General features: G+C 50.6%; 1 protein-coding gene across 1 annotated transcript; it reads left to right on the top strand.

Annotated features, from left to right (window-relative positions):
• The first annotated feature begins 821 nt into the window (after nt 1-821).
• Nucleotides 822-21,053, top strand: SEC16B (SEC16 homolog B, endoplasmic reticulum export factor). The gene is made up of 26 exons (XM_071751155.1): nt 822-901; nt 2,323-2,635; nt 4,033-4,139; nt 4,630-4,735; nt 4,853-4,967; nt 5,722-5,863; nt 6,184-6,341; nt 6,500-6,561; nt 7,745-7,880; nt 8,254-8,484; nt 9,056-9,153; nt 9,873-9,954; nt 10,057-10,174; nt 10,701-10,812; nt 10,973-11,081; nt 11,592-11,732; nt 14,626-14,739; nt 15,421-15,493; nt 17,598-17,789; nt 18,559-18,629; nt 18,900-19,028; nt 19,214-19,321; nt 20,148-20,235; nt 20,330-20,427; nt 20,512-20,577; nt 20,955-21,053. The coding sequence occupies exons 2-26, from the start codon at nt 2,397-2,399 to the stop codon at nt 21,021-21,023; spliced, it is 2,964 nt and encodes a 987-aa protein (XP_071607256.1). The 5' UTR covers nt 822-901; nt 2,323-2,396; the 3' UTR covers nt 21,024-21,053.
• Nucleotides 21,054-22,005: the final 952 nt, after the last annotated feature.

Genomic DNA, 22,005 nt, shown 5'->3' with positions numbered 1-22,005 from the left:
CTTCTGGCTTCTGGCACTCAACAAATGGAGATTTCAGGGGTCAGGAGCTCTCTGGGCTCTCCCAGGAGAAGGGGAAAAGATGGAACCAGGCTGCTGGGTGGAATATGCTGGCTCTTATCTCTAGATTTTACGGTTTGTTTTTTTCCTATGATGCCATTTGCTTTAATTGACTCCCTTTTTGGTTTTTTAGGGTGAGAGAGTTTGGGAGAGGGTTTCTAGGCAGGGATCCTTCATTGCTTATAGAATGAAGGTGTTACTGTACCATAAGGACTGAGATGTGGCACTGCTGGGGGGGACCTGGCTCCATCCTGCCCAAATTCTGCCCTGTGGGATGGATGTTAATGATTTGAACTGTGTCTGGTTCCAGGTTAACTCAAGAACAGCAGGTTTTAGGAGCTGTGAGGATGTGCAGAGGAGGATAGTTAGAAATACAGAATTGTTCTGGTAGAAATAGCCCTTTAAGGTCATTGAGCCTAATCCAATGTTAAACCATCTCCCTCAGCATGGCTTTTAAAACCCTTCAGGAGTGGTGAGTCCACTACTTCCCTGGGCAGCCATGGCATTAAAAAAAAAAAACCAAAAAGCAAGCAAACAAACCAAACCAACCAAAAAAAAACCCTACAGAAGAAAGATTTGGCCTTTTTTTTTTTTAAGTTTGGGAGGCTGTGTGTTTCATCTCTTGGGTGAGAAGAGGCAGAAGTGATGGAGAAGGTGACCCTCAGGGATGCAAAGAGCAGCACAACCTTTCCCTAGGAGCTGAGTGAGTGGCCATGGGAGACTTCCTGGGGTGGATGAGCAGTGGTTGCCCTTTGCCCACCACAGGGACAGCTGCCCATGTGGCAGTGGACTTTGACAGCAGCACCCAGGGAGTGGAAGAAGGGCCCCAGAAGCCTCCCAGCAGGTGTGTGTGGCTGCTGTGGTGGGGGGGAAAAGGGAGGGGGACTTCTGGCCCAAAATTAAGGGGACTCTCAGTGGGTCTGAAATGATGGGTGGCTGTATGCTTGTGCCTGGGGGGTTATTTAGGGCAAGGATTTAACCCTGATTTCACCTAGGAAAGGCAGAAACTGAGGCATCTCTGCTCCGGTCTGAGTCTGTCCTCCCCTCTCAGCACTGAAATGACCCCAAGATGCCTTAAACTTAAGAGTGTGAGCAGCATGACAAGTGGTTTGGAAAGCATCTGGCCCACCGGCCTGTGTTGGGGACATTTGTGAGCTTTTGTGAGTGTAGTTTGGGTACTGATAATGTAACAGGAGAAAGGGGAGGCTGGAGGGTGGAATCTCCCCCCCAACGCAGCTGGAGTTTCACCCAGATGTTGCTCTTGGCTCTCCTTAGGGTCTCCTTCTCTTTGTGGGACTGTTGCAGTAAATCCAGTGTCCACTGCAACTGCTGTATTCTTGCTGGAGCTGCAAGGCAGGAGGGAAACCCTGTTTCCACCCCATCTCATAGCTTCCATGAGCAAAGCTCCACATTTCCTGCCTCAATCCCTACTCAATCCTTATTTTTGAGAATAACTCTCCTTGCTTGTGGCTTTGCCAGTATCCCTTCCCTACCATGTATAAAACAGGGTTTCACTGCCTCCTCACAGAAGTGAAGTGATTTCTCACCTTGTGGAGCAGCTCTGCTCTGGAAACAGGCGGAGAGAGCTGGAATTGTTCAGCCTGGAGAAGAGAAAGCTCTGGGGAGACCTTAGGGCACCTTCCAGTGCCTGAAGGGGCTACAGGAACATTGGAGAGGGACTTTTGCAAGGGCATGGAGTAATAGGATGAGGGGGGAAGAGTTTCAAACTGGAAAAGGGGAGATTTAGCTTAGACATTAGGAAGAAATTCTCCACTGTGAGGGTGATGAAGCACTGGCCCAGGCTGCCCAGATAAGCTGTGGCTGTCCCATCCCTGGAAGTGTTCAAAGCCAGGCTGGATGGGGCTGGGAGCAACCTGGTCTAGGGGGAAGTGTCCCTGCCCATGGCAGGGGGTTGAAACTAGATGGTCTTTAAGGTCCTTTCCAACCCAAACCAGTCTGTGATTCCATGTATGGGAATTTGTAGGTGGGGTGCAGGGGGTAGCTACCTGGATGCTACCTCTTGCTCTAGGAGAGCCAGATGCCTGATGCTTTCAAAAAATGGATCATTTCATCCAGGTGTCTGCAGGGGACCTTCAAGTTTAGGTGAAGGGGAAGAAGCTTTTTCTTCACCTCTGCACGTTTTTTGGAAAGAATGGTGACCAAAAAAAAAATCAGAGAGCTAGTGACAACAGGTTTCACAAGGGGCTTTGAGAGGGCTGAAAAGCTGCTGCTTAAACACACTGTGGTTTATCTCATTGCTTGTAGGTCATTAAAACCATTTGGGGCTTAACCCTCCCTCCCACTCCAAAACTTGAGAGGCTCTCACTGGCAAACTGGTGATGGACCCCTGGGCCCCTGCCCAGCCACCCCAACCACCCCGGGGTGGGTGGGGGGAAGCTCAACACAGACACCCCACCCAGCCCTTCCAGCAGCTGCTCCATGAAGGACCTCAGCCTCGATCCAGTTCCTGGGATGGGAGCCACCTTCCCAGCCACCACTGGGATGAGGGCCACCAGCCCTGGAGGGACACCCATGGACCCACTCCCTGGGCTGACTGCCCCAACTGGCTGTACTCCAGGTGAGAGCTGTCGTCCCCCCCCCCTTTCCTTTATAATAAAATTTATTATAAAATAATAAATTTTTTGCTTTAAAATAACTCACTTTAAAATAAGATTTGACCACTTTGCTGCTCTCATGAGTGGCTTTCAATGGGGATGCTGACCTCTTCACAGCTTGAGCAAAGGGATGAGCAGCCACCAGCTGCACACTTAGAGGCCAAGGGAGGTGATTTTTTTTCCTCCTTTACTCAACTCTGGTTGAAACTCCACTGCAGTGCTGTGCCCAGTTTTGGAGTCCCCAACACAAGGACATGGAGCTGCTGGAGCAAGTCCAGAGGATGCCATGAGGTTGATCAGAGGCCTGGAGCCGTGTTGACAGAGTTGGGATTTTTCAGCCTGGAGAAGCCAAGGCTCTGGGGAAAATTTAGAGCAACTTCCAGGACCTGAAGGGGCTACAGGGAAGCTGGGGAGGGACAGTTTCAAACTGGAAGAGAGGAGATTTAGGTTAGGCAGTAGGAAGAAATTCTGCATTGTGAGGGTGGTGGAACAGTGGCCCAGGCTGCCCAGAGAAGCTGTGGTGGCCCCATCCCTGCCAGTGGTCCATACTGGGTTATATGGGGCTTGGAGCAACCTGGTCCAGTGGAAGGTGTCCCAGCCCATGGCAGGGGAGTTGGGCTAGATGATTTTTAAGGTCTCTTGCAAAACCAGTCTGTGATAAAATGTGCACAAGCTGAACAACAAAAATCCAAAGGTAATAGAGGAGCATAAGGGAGAGGGCAAGCTCAGGTGTTGCAGCAGGGGAGGGGACAGGGGAAGGATAAAATAGTGGGGCTGGAGGATGCTCCCAGTGATGAGAAAAAGCTTTGAGTTGGGTTGATTTCCAGCAAAGTTGGTTGATTTCCCTGAGTTACTGGTGTGTGTACTCAGGGGATTGTGATGAGGCTGTATGGTGGGTGTGGGGGGTGTTGTGTAGAGCTGAGTAAATTCACTGCTGTGTAAATTGTGGGGAGTGTGGGTACATGAGAGGTGGGTGGTTAGGGCTGGGAGCCAGTGCAGGGGAGACCCGATGAGCTGTGCAGTGAACATGGCAGCTTGGCAGAGAAGGTGTTTTTGGGCAAGCTCTCCTAAAATGTGGGTAAATGTTGGTCCCCATGACAACTCCACACCGCTGAGCTGAAACAGGGCATCTCCTGAAATTGCAGGGCAAAGTTTTTTCATAGACTGGGGATGGGAAAATATCCAAGATATTTTCCTGCTGCTCCTTCCAGGCATGATGCTGGACCAAGCAAGGCACTTCGGCAGGGCTGGCTTTATTTCCTTCACCCCTTTTGTCTCCAGTGTGTGAATTGAACCCTATATGTGAACTTGCAGTGCTGCTCTTTGCTCCTCATATTAAGTCTGTTGTGTTGTGTTTCAGGCAAGGTTATGAAGACCCTGACTGGCAGTACCCAGCAGGCAGCTATGGGGGTGACTACCCCTACCAAAGCCACCAGTGGCAGCCAGTGGCCTGGCAGGGTGACAGAGGTATGGGGTGATCCTTTAGGGATGGAGGCAACGTGAGTTGCAATGCTTTCTCCAGGATGGGTTCTTCTCCCAGGGCTTGCACATCTCTAGGACTTCCTTCTGCCCATGCTCCTGGGCCATGGGTGGGTGTTCTCTCCTTGAAACATGAGGAGGAACAAGGGGCATCCAAGGGAATGTTCAGTCTTGATCTCCATGGCTAAACCCCTGCATCATTCCCTGTTCCATGCTGAACTTGATGCTGTTGTGTGATCAGGGTGGTCAGGGCCTCCTTTCTGCTGAGTTCCTGGAGTGAAAGGAAGAAAAAGGAAAGGAAAAGAGATCTGTGCTGGCAAATGTGTGCAGGGCTTTATCATACCTCCAACATCTTGGGCTAATTTGGAAGCAAATGGCGTGTGCATGGCACGTTGCCTGACTCATTGTTTTTCTTTTGCAACTTCATTATGGCTGCTTGCTCTGGAGGGGTAAGGCTACATCTTGATTCTCTCTCTAGACCTGAGGCAGAGAGAGCTTTATGGCCAGAGCACCAAGTACCAGGACCATCACTACTACAGGGGCTACCACCCCAACCTGGCCACCTCACCCCCAGGGCAGGAGAGGTGAGGGTGTTTGGGTATCCCCTTGGTGCAAACACCTGCTGCAAAATTAGTGGGTGGTAATACTGGTGGCTGGTGCCAAATCCATGACCTTTAGGGTGTCTTTGCTCCCACTTGCAGGACACAGGCCTATGGCTCTCACAAGGAGAACTACATCCCAGCTGCCAGGAGAGAGCAGTCAGGGGAAGGAACCCTCAGCAGTGATTTGAGGGAGGTTGGTGGTCAGCCCCAAGAGGTAACCTCAGGATGGGCAGGGGTGGAGAAATAAAAAAAAAACTTGGGAATCTCCCCAGAGGTTTTGGTAGCAACAGAAATGTCCCTCCTCCAGCTGGGAAGAAGGTTGAGGAGAAAAAGGCTCTTTGCTATGTTACAAATTATTATATATTATATATATATATATACATATTATAGCAGGTTATTAATTCTATAGTCTCCATCTGGGGGCTGTGATTCCCCCAGCTCATGGGGCTGTCCAGCTTGCAGGGCCAAGTGCAGGCTGGAAATCCCTGCTTGGTGGGATTCTCCCTAGGTAGATGGGACTTGTGTGTCACTGTCAGTTCTGTCCACCACATCCTGCTCCACCATGCTTGTGTCCTGAGCAATGTGTTTTGCCAAGAACAAATTAAAAGATCAGTTGAGCTGTGTTGTAGTTTTGCCCCTGGGCAATGTTTTTTGGGGGTTCTCAAGCCCTGTCTGCTGGCTATGTTGAGTGTGTTAGGAGAAGCATGGCCAGAAAATCAAGGCTAGGAAAGCTGTTGGGTTAGACCAGTGGCTGATATAAATGATTTTAAAAGCCATTGGGTGTGACAGGGGATGTGCTGTGTTGAACCTAAGATGCTGAAGGGCATAGATGGGGATTGACTGCTCCGTGCTTCTCCAGCTGGACCATTTCAAGGAGCAGCAGAGCCTGGCCCACTGCCTGGGGAGCAGAAAAGCAGTGGTGTCCCTGGTTTCGCAACCACGTTTGTGTTTGTCTCCCTTCCTTGCAGCCCTCAGACCCACCCAGCCTGCTCCTGAAGTACCAGGAGCTGGGGCTCAGCTCCAGCACCTATGAGCTCAGCCAGTACATCCATGATGGTGCTGACCACCACGACCCCACACCATCAGGGACCTGGAGCCCACCACAACCAGGTGAGGTTTGATGGTGCCCTGGCCCCCTCCTGAGAAGGTGGAAGAAAGAAATAATTGGCTGGCATCCAGTTTGCTGCCCCATAGCTTGGTTCTTTCCTGGAGAAAGGTTGTGCAGGCACAGGCAGGACTCAGGGCTGCAGGGATAGGTACAGGAGCTGCCATGCATGGCTTCTGCTTTAGGGGACAGGGTTTTTTTTTCAGGGGGGAAGCACTGATTTAATCTGGGGGCCAAGACTGGGACCTGGTCACTTCCTGCAGAGTGGAGGTAACATGGACTCAGGGCCAAGGGGATGGTGATGGTGGCCTCTGTGTCGTTGCAGGGAGGTCCTTGGTATCCACCTCAGCCCCTGTGGTACCCTTAAAGTTCTCACTGCCTCACGTGGCAATGTGCTTTGGGGCTGGAGGCCAGCTGGTGTTGGTGTGTCCCCACTGCCCTGCTGAGGGACAGCAAGCCCACGTGGAGCTACACAGCCTGGAGGTATCCTACAGCCTCTGTCTGATGTGACCTGAGGGATGGTTTATCACCCAAACAGCCTCCTCAACTGCCTTCCCATTCCCTGGTGCCCTCTTATCTCCAGCCCACAATCAGGGTCTGATTGCTGGAGTCCAGCTGCTGACTTTGCTCTTGTTTTTCAGGTTATCCTTCGTGACACAAAAGAGCTGGAGGAGCTCCAGGCTTTCCCAGGACCCCTGGTCAGGTGTGCTGCACCAGCAGTTCTGGGAGCTGTGTTCTTCTGGCTGTGCTAGGGGGGCTCACCTGGGAGCACCTCTCCTTTGGGTGGAGATGTGAGATCAGGGCAGACTTTAGGGTTCCCATGGTTTTGAGATAGCTGCAAAAATCTGGGTTCAGATTGGGAGCCTATTTTCCCCCCCCCCCCCATCCCTTTTGCTAGGGTGTGGATTGGTTTGGATACTGGGACATATTTCTTCTGAATGGTTCTAGGGGGTGGGTTTGGTGTGGTTTGTATGTCTGACCTTATTTTATACTCATGTCTCAGAAAATTGATTTTTGGGATGTCTGAAGTCCTGAGTCAACCTGTGGTTTTGCTTTTCCCAAGTTTTTTGTCCATTGAGGCTGAGCACAACAGGGTCAGACCTTGTATGTACCTTCATCACCTTCATCCATCATGAGCCTGGGCATGAACCATGGCCTGAAGTCCCCCAGGCTGGCTCTGTATTGCACTGGTTACACCAGGATGCCTGCTGGACACTCACAGCTAAAGTGAGGATAGAAAAGGAATGTGCAGGAGGAGGAAAACCACCCCCTGACGAAAAGATTGGTGTATCCTTAAAATCTGGGTAGAAGACCTGGAGGTTACCCCTTGTGATGCTGGGAATCTCCATATGAGATGTTGGTGTGATTGAGTCAGGATCAGCATCTTCCTCTCTCCATCTTGTGTCTCAGCCATCCTTTCTTTCCAGCTGCCTGATTATTTTACTGGAAGGCAGCAGTTCTGCCTGGCTTTGCACATAGCTTAAAGCTTTCTGCTTCTGTTTCAGATCCAAAGGGTTTGTGTGGTCTTTCTCTCTGCACTTCAGCAGTTAAATAAAAGGCACTGCAGACCCAGGCAGCAGCACAGCAAAACAAAACCGAGGCTCTTTGCAGACGAATGGAGGAAAATATTAGCAGGAGAGCAGAGGCTGAGATGCACTCTGCATCCCTGAGACAAAGCAACCTGCAAAGAGTCACAATAATGATAAAAATTAAGCATCTTTGGGCTTGGTGTGGCCCATGTGGTCATTGACACTGGGGATCTTGTCTCCTCCATCCCTCCCTGTGAATCTTTGGCATGTCCATCAGTGAACCTGGGGCTGCTTTGAGTTTGATATCCCAGTTCTCTCTGCCTGGGGTCCTTCTGATGCTTTTTTCTGCTGCTCTAGGGAAGATCTGCACAAGGTGGATGTGATGACATTTTGTCAGCAGAAGATAGCCACGAGCTGTGATCTCTCAACACAAAGAGGCAGAGATTCAGCTCTTCTCTGGAAACTGCTGGTCGTCCTCTGCCAGCAAAATGGGGTGGGTGTCCTGGAGGAGCTGACCCTTTGGATCTTAGAAATGAGACAACTTCTCTGCCATTTAGGTGCCTCGCAATCCTGTTGTTGTTTTCAGGGGTGGGTGAACCTTAAATGCATCCCATTCCTTCATGGAGGAGCCAGCAATTATGCTTAAAAGGGAATTATGCCCTTAACCCAGTGGGAATCTAATCTAATCACCCAGTCTAATCTGTGGCTGCTTGTTGGAAGCAGATGAGTAAGATCTTCAGGGCAAGTGCTCTGAAGGTCTTGCTGGTTGTGCTGCATCCTTTACCCTTCCAAAAGTGGGTGCTGGTCATTTTGATGAGGATCCAAGTGTAAGCAGCCTCTTAAGCTCCTCTCCTTCCCTGTCACAGTCCATGGTGGGCTCAGACACAGCTGAGCTGCTGATGCAGGACTGCAAGTGCCGGGAGAAATACAAGAGAAAAAACCCTGCAACAAACCTGATGGGCTTGACAGATGAAGAGTGGATGACCCACCAGACAGGGACATTGGACCTTATCACAGGGGAGGTTCCTCCTGTTGTGGAGACTCAGGCACAGATAGTGGAGAAGTTCACCAAGCTCCTCTACTATGGCAGGAAGAAAGTAAGTGGTGAGGGGGATGCAGGACACAGGGCTGATGCTTTTCCTTGGTTCCTTCTCAGCCAGGTTTCAGAGGGAGGGAGGGGAGTGGACAATATGTGCCTTGTGGTTGCGGGGTCAACCCTTCAAGTGGTGTTTGTACAACCAAGGGGCTGTACATCAGTGGTTTCCCACCACTGCAAATTGGGATGAGGCCCCAAGTGAAGAGAAGACGCTGAGCACCAGCACTGCAGGTTTAGCTGCAGCTCAAGGGACACCAAAGGCACAGGAAGAGAGGAGGGTTGGATGTAGAGAAGTTTGGGTGCCCAGGCTGGAGTCTCATAGCAGTGGCATGGAAAATCTAACAGGGAGCACAGACCTGGAAATCCGGGAAAGATAACATTGCTGTGAAAGTCCCAGAAGGTAGAAAGATAAAGGGGTCTTTGTGAACATGGAAGAGTTTTTTTGGAGAGTATGCATCAAAGCCGGAGCTGCTATTCTGTGCTCTTCTCTGAGTGGGGTGAGTACATTGTCCAGGAGAGGGCAGGGAAGCAGAGCTAATGCAAACCCTTTTTCATCTCCCCATTCACTGCAGGATGCTCTGGTCTGGGCCATGAGAAACCATCTGTGGGGCCATGCCCTCTTTCTCTCCAGCAAGATGGACCCTCGGACCTACAGCTGGGTGCTCACTGGGTGAGTTGGAGAAACTAAAGCATGGTAGGATTTGCCAACTGGTTCTGCCAAGCCTGCTATCCCTTCAGGTTCCCTCAGCCCCAGTGCCTGTAAAAAAACCCATTGATTTTGTCTGGATCCTTTTAGAAGGGGCAGAGGGGATAGGAGGCATCCATCTGGATGGGCCTGAGTCCTTTGGGCTTGCTGAGCCCAGGTGAGGGCTAGAAAGCAAAAGGAAAACCATTCCCTGGAGAAGTGGCATGGATTTGTTCTGAGTTTTGGGCTTTTCCTTGGCTGCCCAAACTAAGGCAGCCATCAAGGTAGGGCTAGCTGAGCCTTCTTCACAATGATCCAGCCTGGTCTGAGCAGTGCATCCCACTTCTGTGTACGTTATCCTGGTAGAATTAACATACTTTGTCTTCACTGAGTTTATCCCTTCAGGGACTGTTAAGCAGAAGTTTTCTCCCTTGTGTAACCCCAATCTTTTCAAAGGCACTTTATCCAGTGTTGTCCTGGAGATTTGCCTGCTCTGGAGGTGATGTAGAACGTCAGCCTGGTGGGCTGATGGTCCTTCCTGTTTTCTCCAGGAAGCCTCTCAGGACTCCAGTTCCCTGGGGCATTTGGGACATGCTCTTGGAGATAAATGAGAGTTTGGGGGGGGCATCTGGGACATGCTCTTGGAGATGAATGAAAGTTTGGGGTGCCAGCATGGCAGCCTTGTCTCTGCTGTCTCCTCACAGGTTCACCAGCACATTGGCCACCAATGACCCATTGCAGACCCTCTTCCAGCTCATGTCAGGAAGGATCCCTCAGGCAGCACTGGTCTGTGAGCCAGAAAGCAAGCAGCCTCTGTGCTGTTACTTGCTTGTGATGCTGACCTTGTGGTCACCACCTCTGCTCACATTTCTTCTCCTCTCCTTCCAGTGCTGTGGGGATGCCACATGGGGAGACTGGAGGCCCCACCTGGCAGTGATGTTGTCCAACAAAGCTGGAGACATGGAGCTGAACCACCAAGCCATCATCACCATGGGGGACACTTTGGGTGAGCCAAGGCCACTGTGAGCAGTTGTGTTCCTGCTGTAACATTTGGGAGGGTCACCTGCGTGGTCACCATGCACATATGTGCTGGCATGGATTTGTGTCAGCATTGAAATGGGTCCTGCACACTTATACCCCTGGAGCTGTCAGGTTAGGACACATCATTTGGCTGCTTTTTTGAGATTTCTGGAGCAACTGAACCTGGAGGGACTGCAGGGACTGAGCCTGGCTTGCAGTGGTGTGGAACCTCAGGGGTTTCAGTGGTTTCACTCTGCAGAAGTGAAGCTGGGCCCTGCACAGGCTCCCCTGTTCCTACCACTGAGCTGAAACTCCCTGCTTAGCACAGAAATCACCAATGGGGGAAAAGAGAAAAAAAAAATGGAGAGAAGAGAGGGCTCAATGTCTGAATGTGCAGTAGAGAAAAGCAGCGTGATTGGGTTTGGGTTTTCACCAGAGCTCAGGTGCCTCCAAAGCTGTGCTGACCATGCAGTGATGCTTAAGTATTTGTCTTTTTTTTCCTTCCCACCCAGCTGGCAAGGGAGCAGTGGAAGCAGCCCATTTCTGCTACCTGATGGCAGATATTCCTTTTGGCTACTTTGGGGCTAAGGCAGAGCACATGGTTCTGCTGGGCAGCAGCCACTGGTGAGCCAGCCCAGGCAGGCAGTGCTCTGGCCAGGGTGACATATCCCACCTTTTCCCCATCCCCAGGATCTCCCTTGTGGAGAAAAGCAATCCCTGTGGATTTTATTTCCCCGGGGGGAAGAGCTCTGCTTCCTTTTGCTGAACCTGCCTCTCTCCCCAGCAGTCAGACGTTCACCCAGTTTGCCACGACAGAGGCCATCCAGAGGATGGAAATCCTGGAGTACTGTCAGCAGCTCCGACAGCCTGAATCCTTCCTGCTCCCCTTCCAGGTAGCAGCTCTGCACGAGCACATCTGGAGCAGCAGCACAGCCCTGCCCCAAAACATTCATCCATTCACCTCCCTGAATCCAGGGGTTTAGGCTGCTCTGCAAGGCTTTATCACCTCTTTGGGCTTTGGGAGTGATGCTGCCCTGTCTGCAGGGCTCCTCCAGGGCAGAGCTTTGGGCAGGCTTTGGGAGGTGGTGTGTTTGTGCTTCCTTGGTTCTCTTTATATTCCTGCTCTCTGGGTAATTGATTGGTTTTGATTTTGCAAAATGAGCACCCAGATGCTGCTGCTGCACACAAATTGGATAAATGAAGCCAGGCTGACCCCATGACAGCACTGTGGTGTGGCATGTCCCAAACCTGGGTGTCCTCAAGGTGCAGGTGACCTCGGGGTGATGAGACTCGTGACCAGGGGTGCTCTGAATCATACTGAGATGCTATGCCAGGGCAAAGGGGACCCATGGGCATGAGCATCTCCTTGCTTACCTATGTCTGCTCTGCTTCCCTCTCCCAAGGTCTACAAACTCCTCTACGCCTCTCGCCTGGCTGACCACGGGCTCCCAGCCCAGGCCCTGCAATACTGTGAGCAGATTGCCACTGCCCTCCTGGGTCAAGGTCTGGCCAGACACCCTGTTCTGGCCCAGCAAGTGATGAAGGTGAGTCTCATCCCTCCCCTTGGTACCTCCTTGGCAGGTGGTACCTATTCAGGACTTGGTGTGGTCGGAAGCATCCTTGGGCTTTCCCAACTTTAGAATGGTGCTTGGCTGAATGGTGCTTGGCTGCTCTGAGCAGCCCCTAGGCATGGTAAGGCCATCATCTTTGTGGAGTACCTAATTATCATCGATGTAGGAAGCTTTTTTTGGTGTGACAGGTAGCAGGAGCATGTCCCAGCTTGTAACATTGAGCCCAACTCCTGTCTCATGAGTGTGGTGCTGGGGCAGGGAAAGGAGAAGTGAAATGTCTTAGGTTCCCCCTGAGCAGGTCCCTATCTGCTCCATATGAATCACTGGGGCAGCACCAAGTCTGCTGGGAGCCTTCCTCCATGAGGGTGGGGGAAAACAATATAAATATATATTTATATTTATACTTATGTATATATATAAAGCATCTATCACCATATTGATAAACATTCTTTGGAACCACTCTGACAGCAGAGATAAGAACAGGAGTCAGCCTGTTAGTACCTGAGCACTTCTGTTTCTGGGAGACAAGGGGCAGCAGGGGGATGCCAGGCTGGAGCAGGTGCTATAGAAATTGCCCAAAACTCAGCTGGCACAGCTCCCTCACCCCTCACCCCATTGCTGAAACCTATTTACTGTCTAACAGCCTCTCAAATCTGTCGTTCTGCTGGGGATAATGCTCCTCCTGAGAGAAAACACTTTCATCTAAAAAAGTAGTGCACTGGTAGATGCTCTTATCTTTGATGTTTTAGACTGTGTTACAAATTATGATACATATTAGTGTTTGATTAAGACTTCCCTTCTTTTGAAGCTGGGGACGATATATAACCAGGTGCTGATTCATTAATACTGATCAAAGTGCACATTAGCTTTTGGATTAAACATTCCCCCCTGTTTAGAAGTAATCATGTTCCTAATTTCCTCTTTCCTGCCATTGATTTTAGGATGAGCACATGTGTGTCTGCAAAAAATGATGGGGATGGTGGGTCTGTTGGCACCTCAAGCTTCTGGCTGGGTGCTGAGTTACTCCACTCTCTGCTGTTGTCCCCTGTCCTGAGCTGGGCTCCAACCACATGGGTCATGTCCCACTGTAACCTCCTGGAGCTGGGAAGTGTGTTTTGTGCTGGTTTCAGCTTTGTTTTTAAAAAATTTCAGCTGTAAGAAGAAGTGGCCCATAGGGCTGGTGCTGGGGGGATAGCTGAGACCTGTGTGGCTGAGGATGAGCTGCAAGTCAAGCCCTGGATGACTCTTGGTGGCCCTTGATGCATGCAGCAGCCTTTTAACAAAGTGTAGAAGATAAAAAAGTGCAAAGGAGCTGGGAGGGAATTTGGTAAATCCCCAAGAACTGGGTCGATACCGGTTAAAGAAAATCCAGTAAGGACTCTGAGTGCCATCTCCCCTCATCCAACTGGCTTAAAACTGGACCCTTCTCCAAGCAATTCTCCAGACTGGAATGTAGCTCTGCAAGGAGGCTGCAGTCACACCCTGGGCTGCTCCAGAGGAACCTCTTGCTCTGTTTGATGGCATCTGGAGCCCAATGTGGCTGCAGCCAGGGCAGCACAGACCTTTCTCTTGCAGGAGAAAAGAACCACGCAGCATCAATACTGCTGAGAGGGGCCTGGGGGAGATAGTGGAGCATGGAAAAAATGAGTAGCAACATAACAGGATGCTGTTGCAGAAAAAAAAAACAACAAAAAAAACCAAAGAAATCCATTGTCACAGTGTTATTCTGGGATAGGAGAGTAAGAATGGCAGGTGTGAGACAAGGGGGGATAATGCCCCCCACTCAGTGCCATGGTCTGGTAACCACTGTGGTAGTGGATTAAGGGTTGGACTTGATGATCTCAGAGGTCCTTTCCAACCTGGGTAATTCTGTGATTCTTGGCTTGGGTCTTGAGGGTCTTGGCTTGGGCACTGTGCCCTGTTAGGGATGCTGCACAGGGACAAATTGGATTTAAGTGCAAGAGAGAAGAGCAGGGGTGGTAAGAGATAGAGAGGAAAATGACCTCCGAAGGAGGCCTTGGGGCTATTTTTTTTTCCAAGCAAGATATGCTGGGGGAGGAGGGGGTACAGGGGGGTGCTGACAGTTCCCTGGCACTCAGGAAACTGCTTTTCAGAGGACAGACAGTGCCTGCCTGGCCCTGCAGATTCTGTGGGACCAGGAATCAAGAGGCATAATTTACAGCAGGGAAGCTTTCACTGAAATACTAAGAAAAAACTAGCTCTAAGGACATTAAACATCAGGACAGGGGAGGCTGTGAAATCTTCTCCTTGGAGTGCAAATCAGACAAACATAGGCTGGTGTGGGCACACGGGATCGTCGGGAATGTCGGCAGACGGATTGGGTAATCTGAGAAGGTCCCTCCCATCCCCGGGTTTGTTTTCCATGTGTGTGAGCCCTTAGCTCCAACCTTGCCGGCTCCCATCCGTCCCCATCAGGCAGGTTTGGGGTGGGTGCAAAGCTCTGGGGGCCGGTCTGTTCCCAGGGCTCCTGGTGCTGTGTCCTATGAACCTGCCGGTGCCTTGGGCTGCCTGGCAAGCAGGATTAAAGGAGCTCGTTTACCTTAGGGGAGAAAATTATTAAAATAGTTACTTGCTTCTTTTATGTGAAGAGCATCTCTGGGGAGGTGGCTGAGTTAGCCCTGATGGGAGACTCTGTGGGACACAGGACAGGACAACTCTTCTCTGCAGCAGTGCAGGAGGGGGATTAAATTTTGCACAAGAAGTTGGTGTTAACCTTTTACACCTATATTAAGAAGTGGAGCTCTAGTGCCTATGTGCCTGGCCACATGCAATGACTGCCAGGGTTGGTCTCTTCCCCACGGAGATGAGAAGTGTGCTGAGCCCCATTGCCCTCCTGGCTCCACAGCTTGCTGAGAGGCTGAAGCTCTCTGACCCACTGCTCCTGGAGATGCCAGAGAAGGACCAGAATCTGGAGCCTGACTGGCTGGAACAGCTCCGAGCCTGCTGCCAGGAGTGGGAGGTAAGGAGGAGCAGGTTGGGGATGCTGGGGGTGGGCTATCTGCAGGACCATCCTCCTCCTCTGCCTTCATCTGAGGGGATGGGTATGGATGTTGAGGGGAGGATATGAATGTTGAGGGGAGGCTGCTTTTCCCCTTGGCTTGTGAGCTCTCAGGTGTGTTCTCTAGTGTGGGATCTCTGGCTTCAGTGGGAATAGGGAGGTTGTAGCACCTGCATGTATAAGGAATGAGGGCTGCAGGAGCTTCCCACCAGGAAAATTGCTCCTTGGCTCAAGGAGGGCAGCCAGGGGCTGGAGGGTGAGTGAAGATCTCTCGCAGCAAGGATGCTGCAGAGGATGCTGTTGGGCCATCACCTGGCAGATGTGTTCTTTTGGGTCCCTTAACTGTGGTCAGGCACATGGATTAATGCTGTTTGGTCAGGTTGCATGTTTGCTTTTGATTTTGTGGCCCTTTCTCTCTCCAGTTACCCTTTGTGCTTGCTGTTGGCCCCTTCACTTGCTGTGACTGTGTTGGTATGGATCTCACCAGTAACTTGGGTTCCTGCAGACTGGATGGAGTCATGAGCCCCAGCTCCACCCAGAACCACATTGCCCTTTACCTCACCTTTGTGCTTTCCTCAGCCTTTGCCCTGTGCTATTCCTTTTCTTCGCTGTTCTATGACCGTTTCTGTCGATTCCTTGCAGATGAAAAATGAGCTCCCTCTGGAGGTGGCACCCACTCAGCCAGGGCTCTCCTGGGCTGCTTCATCACGGGCAGGTAAAGAAAAAGAAGCAGGAGGTTGCAATGGCCACAGCTCCCTGCTCCCTGGAGGGTTTCTCAGTGGATGCTCCTTGCTCCTTGCATCCCCTCGGAGCTCAAAATTTGGCTCCTGCTTGAGCACATCCCGCCAGCATGAGGCTGCAAAACAAGGGCTTGATGGTTTGTGTTCTCCCCATGAAGTCTGAGTAATTGGGCCTAATTACTGCAGCTTCAGGAGTCCCTGTGGGTGCCATGGGGAGGGAAAAGGGGGGTGGTGGTGGGTGGCTGGATGAAGCATTTGCCTCCCAGCTGGGGCTCTGGGGAGATGGCCCCATTCCCAGGCACTCCTCTGAGGATGCAAATTGGAGCTGAACTAAGGGGATTTCACACTTGCAGAGAGAAAGATTTGGGAAGGAGCTTGTCCCTCCATGCAGCATGGCTCTGGGTGAAGCCTCCTAGCTTTTCCCCTTCCCCAATGCCTCTTTCATCCCTTTGCTTTGCCTGTCTGTGATGCCAAGGGATCCCCTCCAGTGCCAGTCCACTCAGAGGGTCAAGAGGGACATCAGTATGAAGGACATGACCCTCCCCTGGGTGGCTGTCAAGTCAAGGGCTGGAGAGCTTTCCTTTCCTGGCTGGATATAATGTCCATTGGGATGTCCCACTGAGAGATAAAGGAGCTGGTGACCCATCAGCATTGCTTCATAGACATGGGATCAGCAGGACCCCCCAACACAGCCTCTGCTCCTCAGATCTAACTTTCTGCTGGGTGGAGAATGGATGCTGGTGCAGGCAGGATAAAACATGACAGATTCCTCCAAGCCATTTCTTCTTCAGCTTTCCCTGCCAAATCTCTCTTCAAAGAGCTCTCCCAGGCAGTAAAAAGTATCATCAATCCTGATTGCCTTCTGCTGCTATCAGGGCTGAGACTATGATCATCCTTCCCTGGAAAAAAAGCCACAGTTATGATGGGATGGTTTGCCTAAGTGGTGAGGTCTTCTTCTTGTGGTCTTGTTAACTTGCTTTCCTAATCCCTGGGCCATGCTTTTTGAGAAGGCCACCCAGGGTCACCATCTGAGGGACTTGCATGCAGACAAAGATGGCTCAGTGCTGAATTCATTCATCTTGGGAAAGGCAAACCCTGAAGCAAGGTGCCAAGCTGGGATCTACACAATCACAGCGACCTCCATCTCCATCCTTACAGCGCGGGCTTGTCCTCTATGACTTCTTTTTGTCTGAGCTTGATGGGCAGCATGGATTTGAGCATCCATCCTCCTCTCTTAGGGATCTTGGGCATCTCTAGGCTATACAGGAGCAGCTTGTGGGTGAAAAGCCAACCCTGAGAAGGCTGGAGGTGATGCTGGTGGGCAAAGCAAAGGGTTTTGTAGCACCACATCGAAGGGGTGCTATGGTGTGTCCCCCAGTATTGGGGTTATGCCTGGCTGTGTCTCATAGTGATAGGAGAAAAAATTCCTGGTGCCCAGCATGTTTCTGGCTGGACACTGCAGAGCTGCAAAAAGCAGGACATTCACCTGGGGCCAGTGGCATCATGCTGACTGCACTGTCAAACATCAGACACAGCAATACGTGTCTGTCTTAAATGAAACAAACTTAATTTTTGCTCCATCTGCCTTTCAAGTGAAAAAAAAACAAAACCCCACCAAACCACCTTAATAAGTCTACCTAAAGCAATAAAGCCTCATCCATGGTTGCTCCTGCTGAGCAGGAATGAAAGCTTGCAGCTTCCTGGTGAATTTTCTTTCCTACTTGAGATGTGCATTGGGAGTGGAAGAAAAGGCTGGAGGCCCTGGGCTCCTTTGAACTGCTGGGCACGTGCTGCTTGTGCATCTCTCTTTGCTTCCGTAGTTTAATTCTGAGCTCATTTGCAACCTCAGGCATGTTCCTGGGAGGTTTTTTTCTCCACCTCCCCCCACACCTCCCTGTCATCTTTCACAGTCCACCTTCCTTAAAGCCTGTGGATTACATCCTCCCTTGCCCACCAGTTGTCCTTGGGGTCCCTCCTCACCCTCCTGGCTTCTGCTAATGTATAATGGAAAAGAGGAGAATTGTGTGCAGTAGTTACAAGCATCAGAGCAAGATTCTGATTTTTTGCTTTTATTTGCAGATGGAAGGCCTGGCCAGGAACTTCCACAGGGTGAAGGTTACCAGTATAACCAGTGGCACCATCCCATGCCACCCCAGGGACCCAGCTCACACGAGGATGTGGCAGCATTGCCGCATCTCGGTGTTGGGCAGGAGCTGCAGCCCTCAGGACAGGTTTTTACTGAGCCCCCTCTGCAGGTGGTGTCATCAGCAGGTAAGTGCTCAGGCCTAATTTCTCTGAAAAATGCCCATCCCCAGTTTAGAGAATCATAGAATCATTTTGGTTGGAAGAGATCTTTAAGGTCATCAGGTCCCACTGTTTACCCATCACTGCCCCATAAAACATGTCACTCAGCAAGACACTTATTTCTCTCCAACACTGCTGTAGGTAGCTCATCCTAGAGCCTGACAACTCTTTGGGGGAAGAAATGTCCTAATATCCAGTCTAAACCTCCCCTAGCATGGCTGGTCTCGCCTAGTAAACCCTCAGCCTCCTTTTCTCCAGACTGAACATCCCCTGTTCCCTCAGCTGCTCCTTGTGCTCCAGACCCTTCCCCAGCTCCATTGCCCTTCTCTGGGCACACTCCAGCCCCTCAACATCCTTCTTGTTGTGAGGGGCCCAGAGCTGAACCCAGGATTCAAAGTGTGGCCTCACCAGTGCCAAGCAGAGGGGGACAATTCCTGCTGGCTACACTATTGCTGATGTACCCCAGGATGCTGTTGGCCTTCTTGGCCACCAGAAAACCAGCTCCATGTCCAGCAGAGCAAGGAAGGTTCTTGAGATGTTCTGGTGCAGCCTTGTGAATTCCTCTCTCCCTGGTGCTGGCAGGGAACAGGATCCAGAAGGGTCTTTTGATTCTCCTGGGGGTACATCTTGGCCACATGGTCTTGCTCAGGGGTGGAAGCATTGAAAATAGCTCTGACATATGTGGCAGGAGGTCCTCAGGCCAAACCCTGACTGTGTCCTTCCCTTTGCTCCACAGGAGAAGCTGGGGAGTCCTGGGGTACCCTGTTGCCCCCTGAAGGGGTGCAACCATCCCTCCCAACAGAGCAGGTGAGTCAGAGGGGTCAGGGAGACCATACCAATGGGAAATCTGGGACTGGCTGGCTCATTCTTCCCTGCACTCATTCAGAAACTCTCATTGCTGTGCCAGCAGTCCCCTCAGGGACCACACGGCCTTGCACCTTGCTGTGGGTGCTGTCCTCCTGATGTGTAAGAGCCATGGGAGGATCCCCAGGGTTGGTGTCTGTGTAGCCTGGCATGCAGAGCAGTTACACAGATGCTCTGGGAGCACCAAGCTGTGACTCTGACCTCTGATGCCAGGAGGAGTTAAAGGCAAGGGCTCGAACCATGTCAGAGAGCTCCACCATCTCCTTGGAAGATAGCAGCCAGAATTCCTTGGAGAGCACAGCTGAGGATGCTGATGGAGAGCCAAAAGAGGAGGAGGATAAGGTGAGCCATGCCAGAACTGATGTGAAGACTCCTGGCTCTGGGCTTTCCTGTCCCTGATGCCCACTGTGCCTGACCTGGGCAAAATAGTGCCTGCTCCCAGTTGATGTGGGGAGCCAACTGAAAGGCTGTGGCATGCTCCTCTTCTCCACCCATTTCTGTTGACTGGAAAACCTTCCATTTCCCAGAGCTCTGGATTCAGGTGGTTTGGGTGGTTTTGGTTGAAGCCCACCAAAGAAAAAGCTCCCAAAGCTACATCTGAGGCAGCCCCAGACTCTCCTGTACCAGAACCACAGGTAGGGAATGAAAGTCTGTCCCGTGCGTGACATCCAGGATTACAGCTCCTGGGACAAGGTGAACACATATTTCCCTTCATCCCTTATTTCTCCCTCTGTCCTCCTGCTGCATTGCACAGCTCTTCATCGCTGTATAGGGACAGGGCAGGACCAGAAGCTCTTTTAGCCTAGAAGTGAATCCTTGATTAATAATAATTGTGCATTTATAAAGCCTTTTTGATCCGGGAGGCCCTCTGAGCACTTGGAAAATTCTGTGGGAATCACTTCCCTCTGCTGGATTGGAAGCAGCACTGTGAGCTGTGAGGGGAAGATTTTAGGAGCTGAAAGGATGAAAACCTCTTTAATTGGAAGCACAGGAGAGAGGGGGAAGCACCCATGTGTGGTTATCCCAGTCCTGGTTGAGTCCTCAGGGTATCACATCTCTGACTGCAGGCTGAGAATGGGCTTGGAGGCAGATCTTAGAGCAAGATCCTGCCTGGAAGCTTGCTCCTGATTGAGAATGGCATATGGTCCCAGGGCAGGAAATTTTGGGATCTTTCAAAACTAGCAGGAGATGAGGAATAGAGGGCAAACTTTTACACTGTAGAGAGGCTTGGTATCCAGAATCCTGCCTAATGTTGAGCTCTCCAGGTGGTTTAGCTTTGTGACAGAGGTTGTTTGCCCTGTAGCTCCTCTGTGGATTGGGTGCCTGTAGCTCTTGGGGTACTTCTGCAGCAGGATGGGTGCAGAGCAGTACCCTGAGAGTGTGGTGTGCTGTCTGCTGCAAAGACCCTCTCATAACACAAGGAGCTTCTCCTCTAAAGGGTGGATGTGGATGTGGTTTCAGGAACGGACATTGCCATCCCCACAGGATGCTCCTCTCGCTGCTGGGACAAACCCAAACCCTTTGGCTCAGCCTCTGGTTGGAAACCCTGGTAAATGCTGCATGGATCCCCTCTCTCCTTGTCAGTCTTGTAGATTTTAAAGCCTCTGGTTTTTTGGGGTTTGTTTTTTGGTTGTGTGTCCCAGGAGGAATGCAAGGTGACAATTCCTTCCCTGCTATTCCAGCATCCACTGAGGTGAAAGGCTTGTGGGGTGCAGATGGTGAGGAAGCAGCAGGACAGCAGGTGATGGGTGTATTTGTGTGTTGGGGGGGATGTGTCCAAACCTGAGGAGCTGCCATTAAGTTTTTCTCCCTTCACCCCTTCCAGACCACCTCCCAGGAATCTCTCCCAGTGGGGACAATCCCTCTCTTCAACCCTCTCCAGGTGTCACAGGTGAGAGCCATCCTCCTGGGGTGCTGTGGGATAGGGATGGGGGTGGTTCCCGGCTTCTTGGGGTGATATGAGGTTGCCTGTAACCATATGTGCAGGGAGATACCACCCCTGGGGATGAGTTTGATGACTGTAAAAAAACAAATTGGGGGAGGACGGTGATGGGAGTGCGATAGGTGGTGGTGGTGGTTACAGATACTTGTTGGCTGCATCCTGAGGACAGTGGGTGTTCATTTTGGGATAAACCCTCCCTTAGCATCCTAGCACCACAGACTGGTGGGGATTGGAAGAGACCTTAAAGATCATATACTCCCTCACAGTGGACAATTTCTTCCTAAACCATTCTTCTAACTAAACCATGTTTTTTTCTTGATTCCCAGCTTGCTGCTGCCTCTCGACCCAACCAACCCAGGCTGCTTTCCCAGCGCCGCTACCCCAACCCCTTGTGAGCAGAAATCAAGAGTGGAAAGTTGTTTTAATCAGAAGTGTGGTTGTCATTATTTCGAAGGGAGGGGGCACAAAAAATGTGGGTTTACACTGACTTGTGGAAAACGACTCTACAACTGGGAAAGTTCTAGAGAGGGGTGTGTTTATTCAGCACTGGGTGCACGAGGGGATAATTCCTCCAAAATCCATGTGCACCAATCTCACAATTAGGCTTTTGTTATATACACTGAAGTTTTGAATATTCATTAGATTTCACAATGCACCTATACATATGCATCACCTACTCCTACTTTGTATTCAAATTAGTCCCAAGAGCTCATTTTCATCATCTCCTCCCTCCTGCCCTTGCGTAGTGTCTCCTGGTGGTGGTCATGGGGATGAAGTAAAAATTCAGCAAAGGTCTTTCCCCAAGTAAACTTTTCACCTCTTCTTCTCCAGGCATGCACATTTCTTCAGCCAAGCCAACATGTTGTTTCATATCTCAAGGTTGCTGTAGTTCTCAGTTTAGCACATATATTTTTCTCCTATTATATTTATAGATAAAATAACATATATAAAATATATATAATATATAATTATATATATTGTATATACAGTATGTATATATATTTTCATATATAATGTGCATTATAGAGATATATATATTATATTTTTATATATATATAAAACATATTTCCTTATATTTTCCTCATTATTTTCTGTATTTTCCTTCCTAAACAATTTCTTTGCCTCTGTTAACCAATTTCTTAGCTTCTGCTAAACAACTGCTCTGTGTTATCTCCTATGAGGTCCATGTAAAACATACAACAAACATCTGGAGCGATAAAAGGTGCCCGGGAGAGAGTAGTCTGAATTGGGTTGTAGGGCCGTCCCCCACCTCACCCATTGGACTCAGCACTCGCCGGCCGTGAGTCTGTCTCAAAGCACCGCGAGGCCACGAGCATCCACCCGCGGTTCCCCCAGGAACCATCGCGGCTTCTCCTG

The sequence above is a fragment of the Heliangelus exortis genome, chromosome 8, assembly GCF_036169615.1.
Source record: "Heliangelus exortis chromosome 8, bHelExo1.hap1, whole genome shotgun sequence".
In the NCBI taxonomy this organism is placed as follows: Eukaryota; Metazoa; Chordata; class Aves; order Apodiformes; family Trochilidae; genus Heliangelus; species Heliangelus exortis.
This window is presented reverse-complemented; position numbering and strand designations above follow the sequence as displayed.

Coding starts and splice junctions, on each gene's coding strand:
- SEC16B (XM_071751155.1), top strand. CDS start 2,397: ATGGACCCCTGGGCCCCTGCCCAGCCACCCCAACCACCCCGGGGTGGG. Junction 4,968..5,721: donor TTGGTGGTCAGCCCCAAGAG/GTAACCTCAGGA, acceptor CCTTCCTTGCAG/CCCTCAGACCCACCCAGCCT. Junction 5,864..6,183: donor CTGGAGCCCACCACAACCAG/GTGAGGTTTGAT, acceptor GTGTCGTTGCAG/GGAGGTCCTTGGTATCCACC.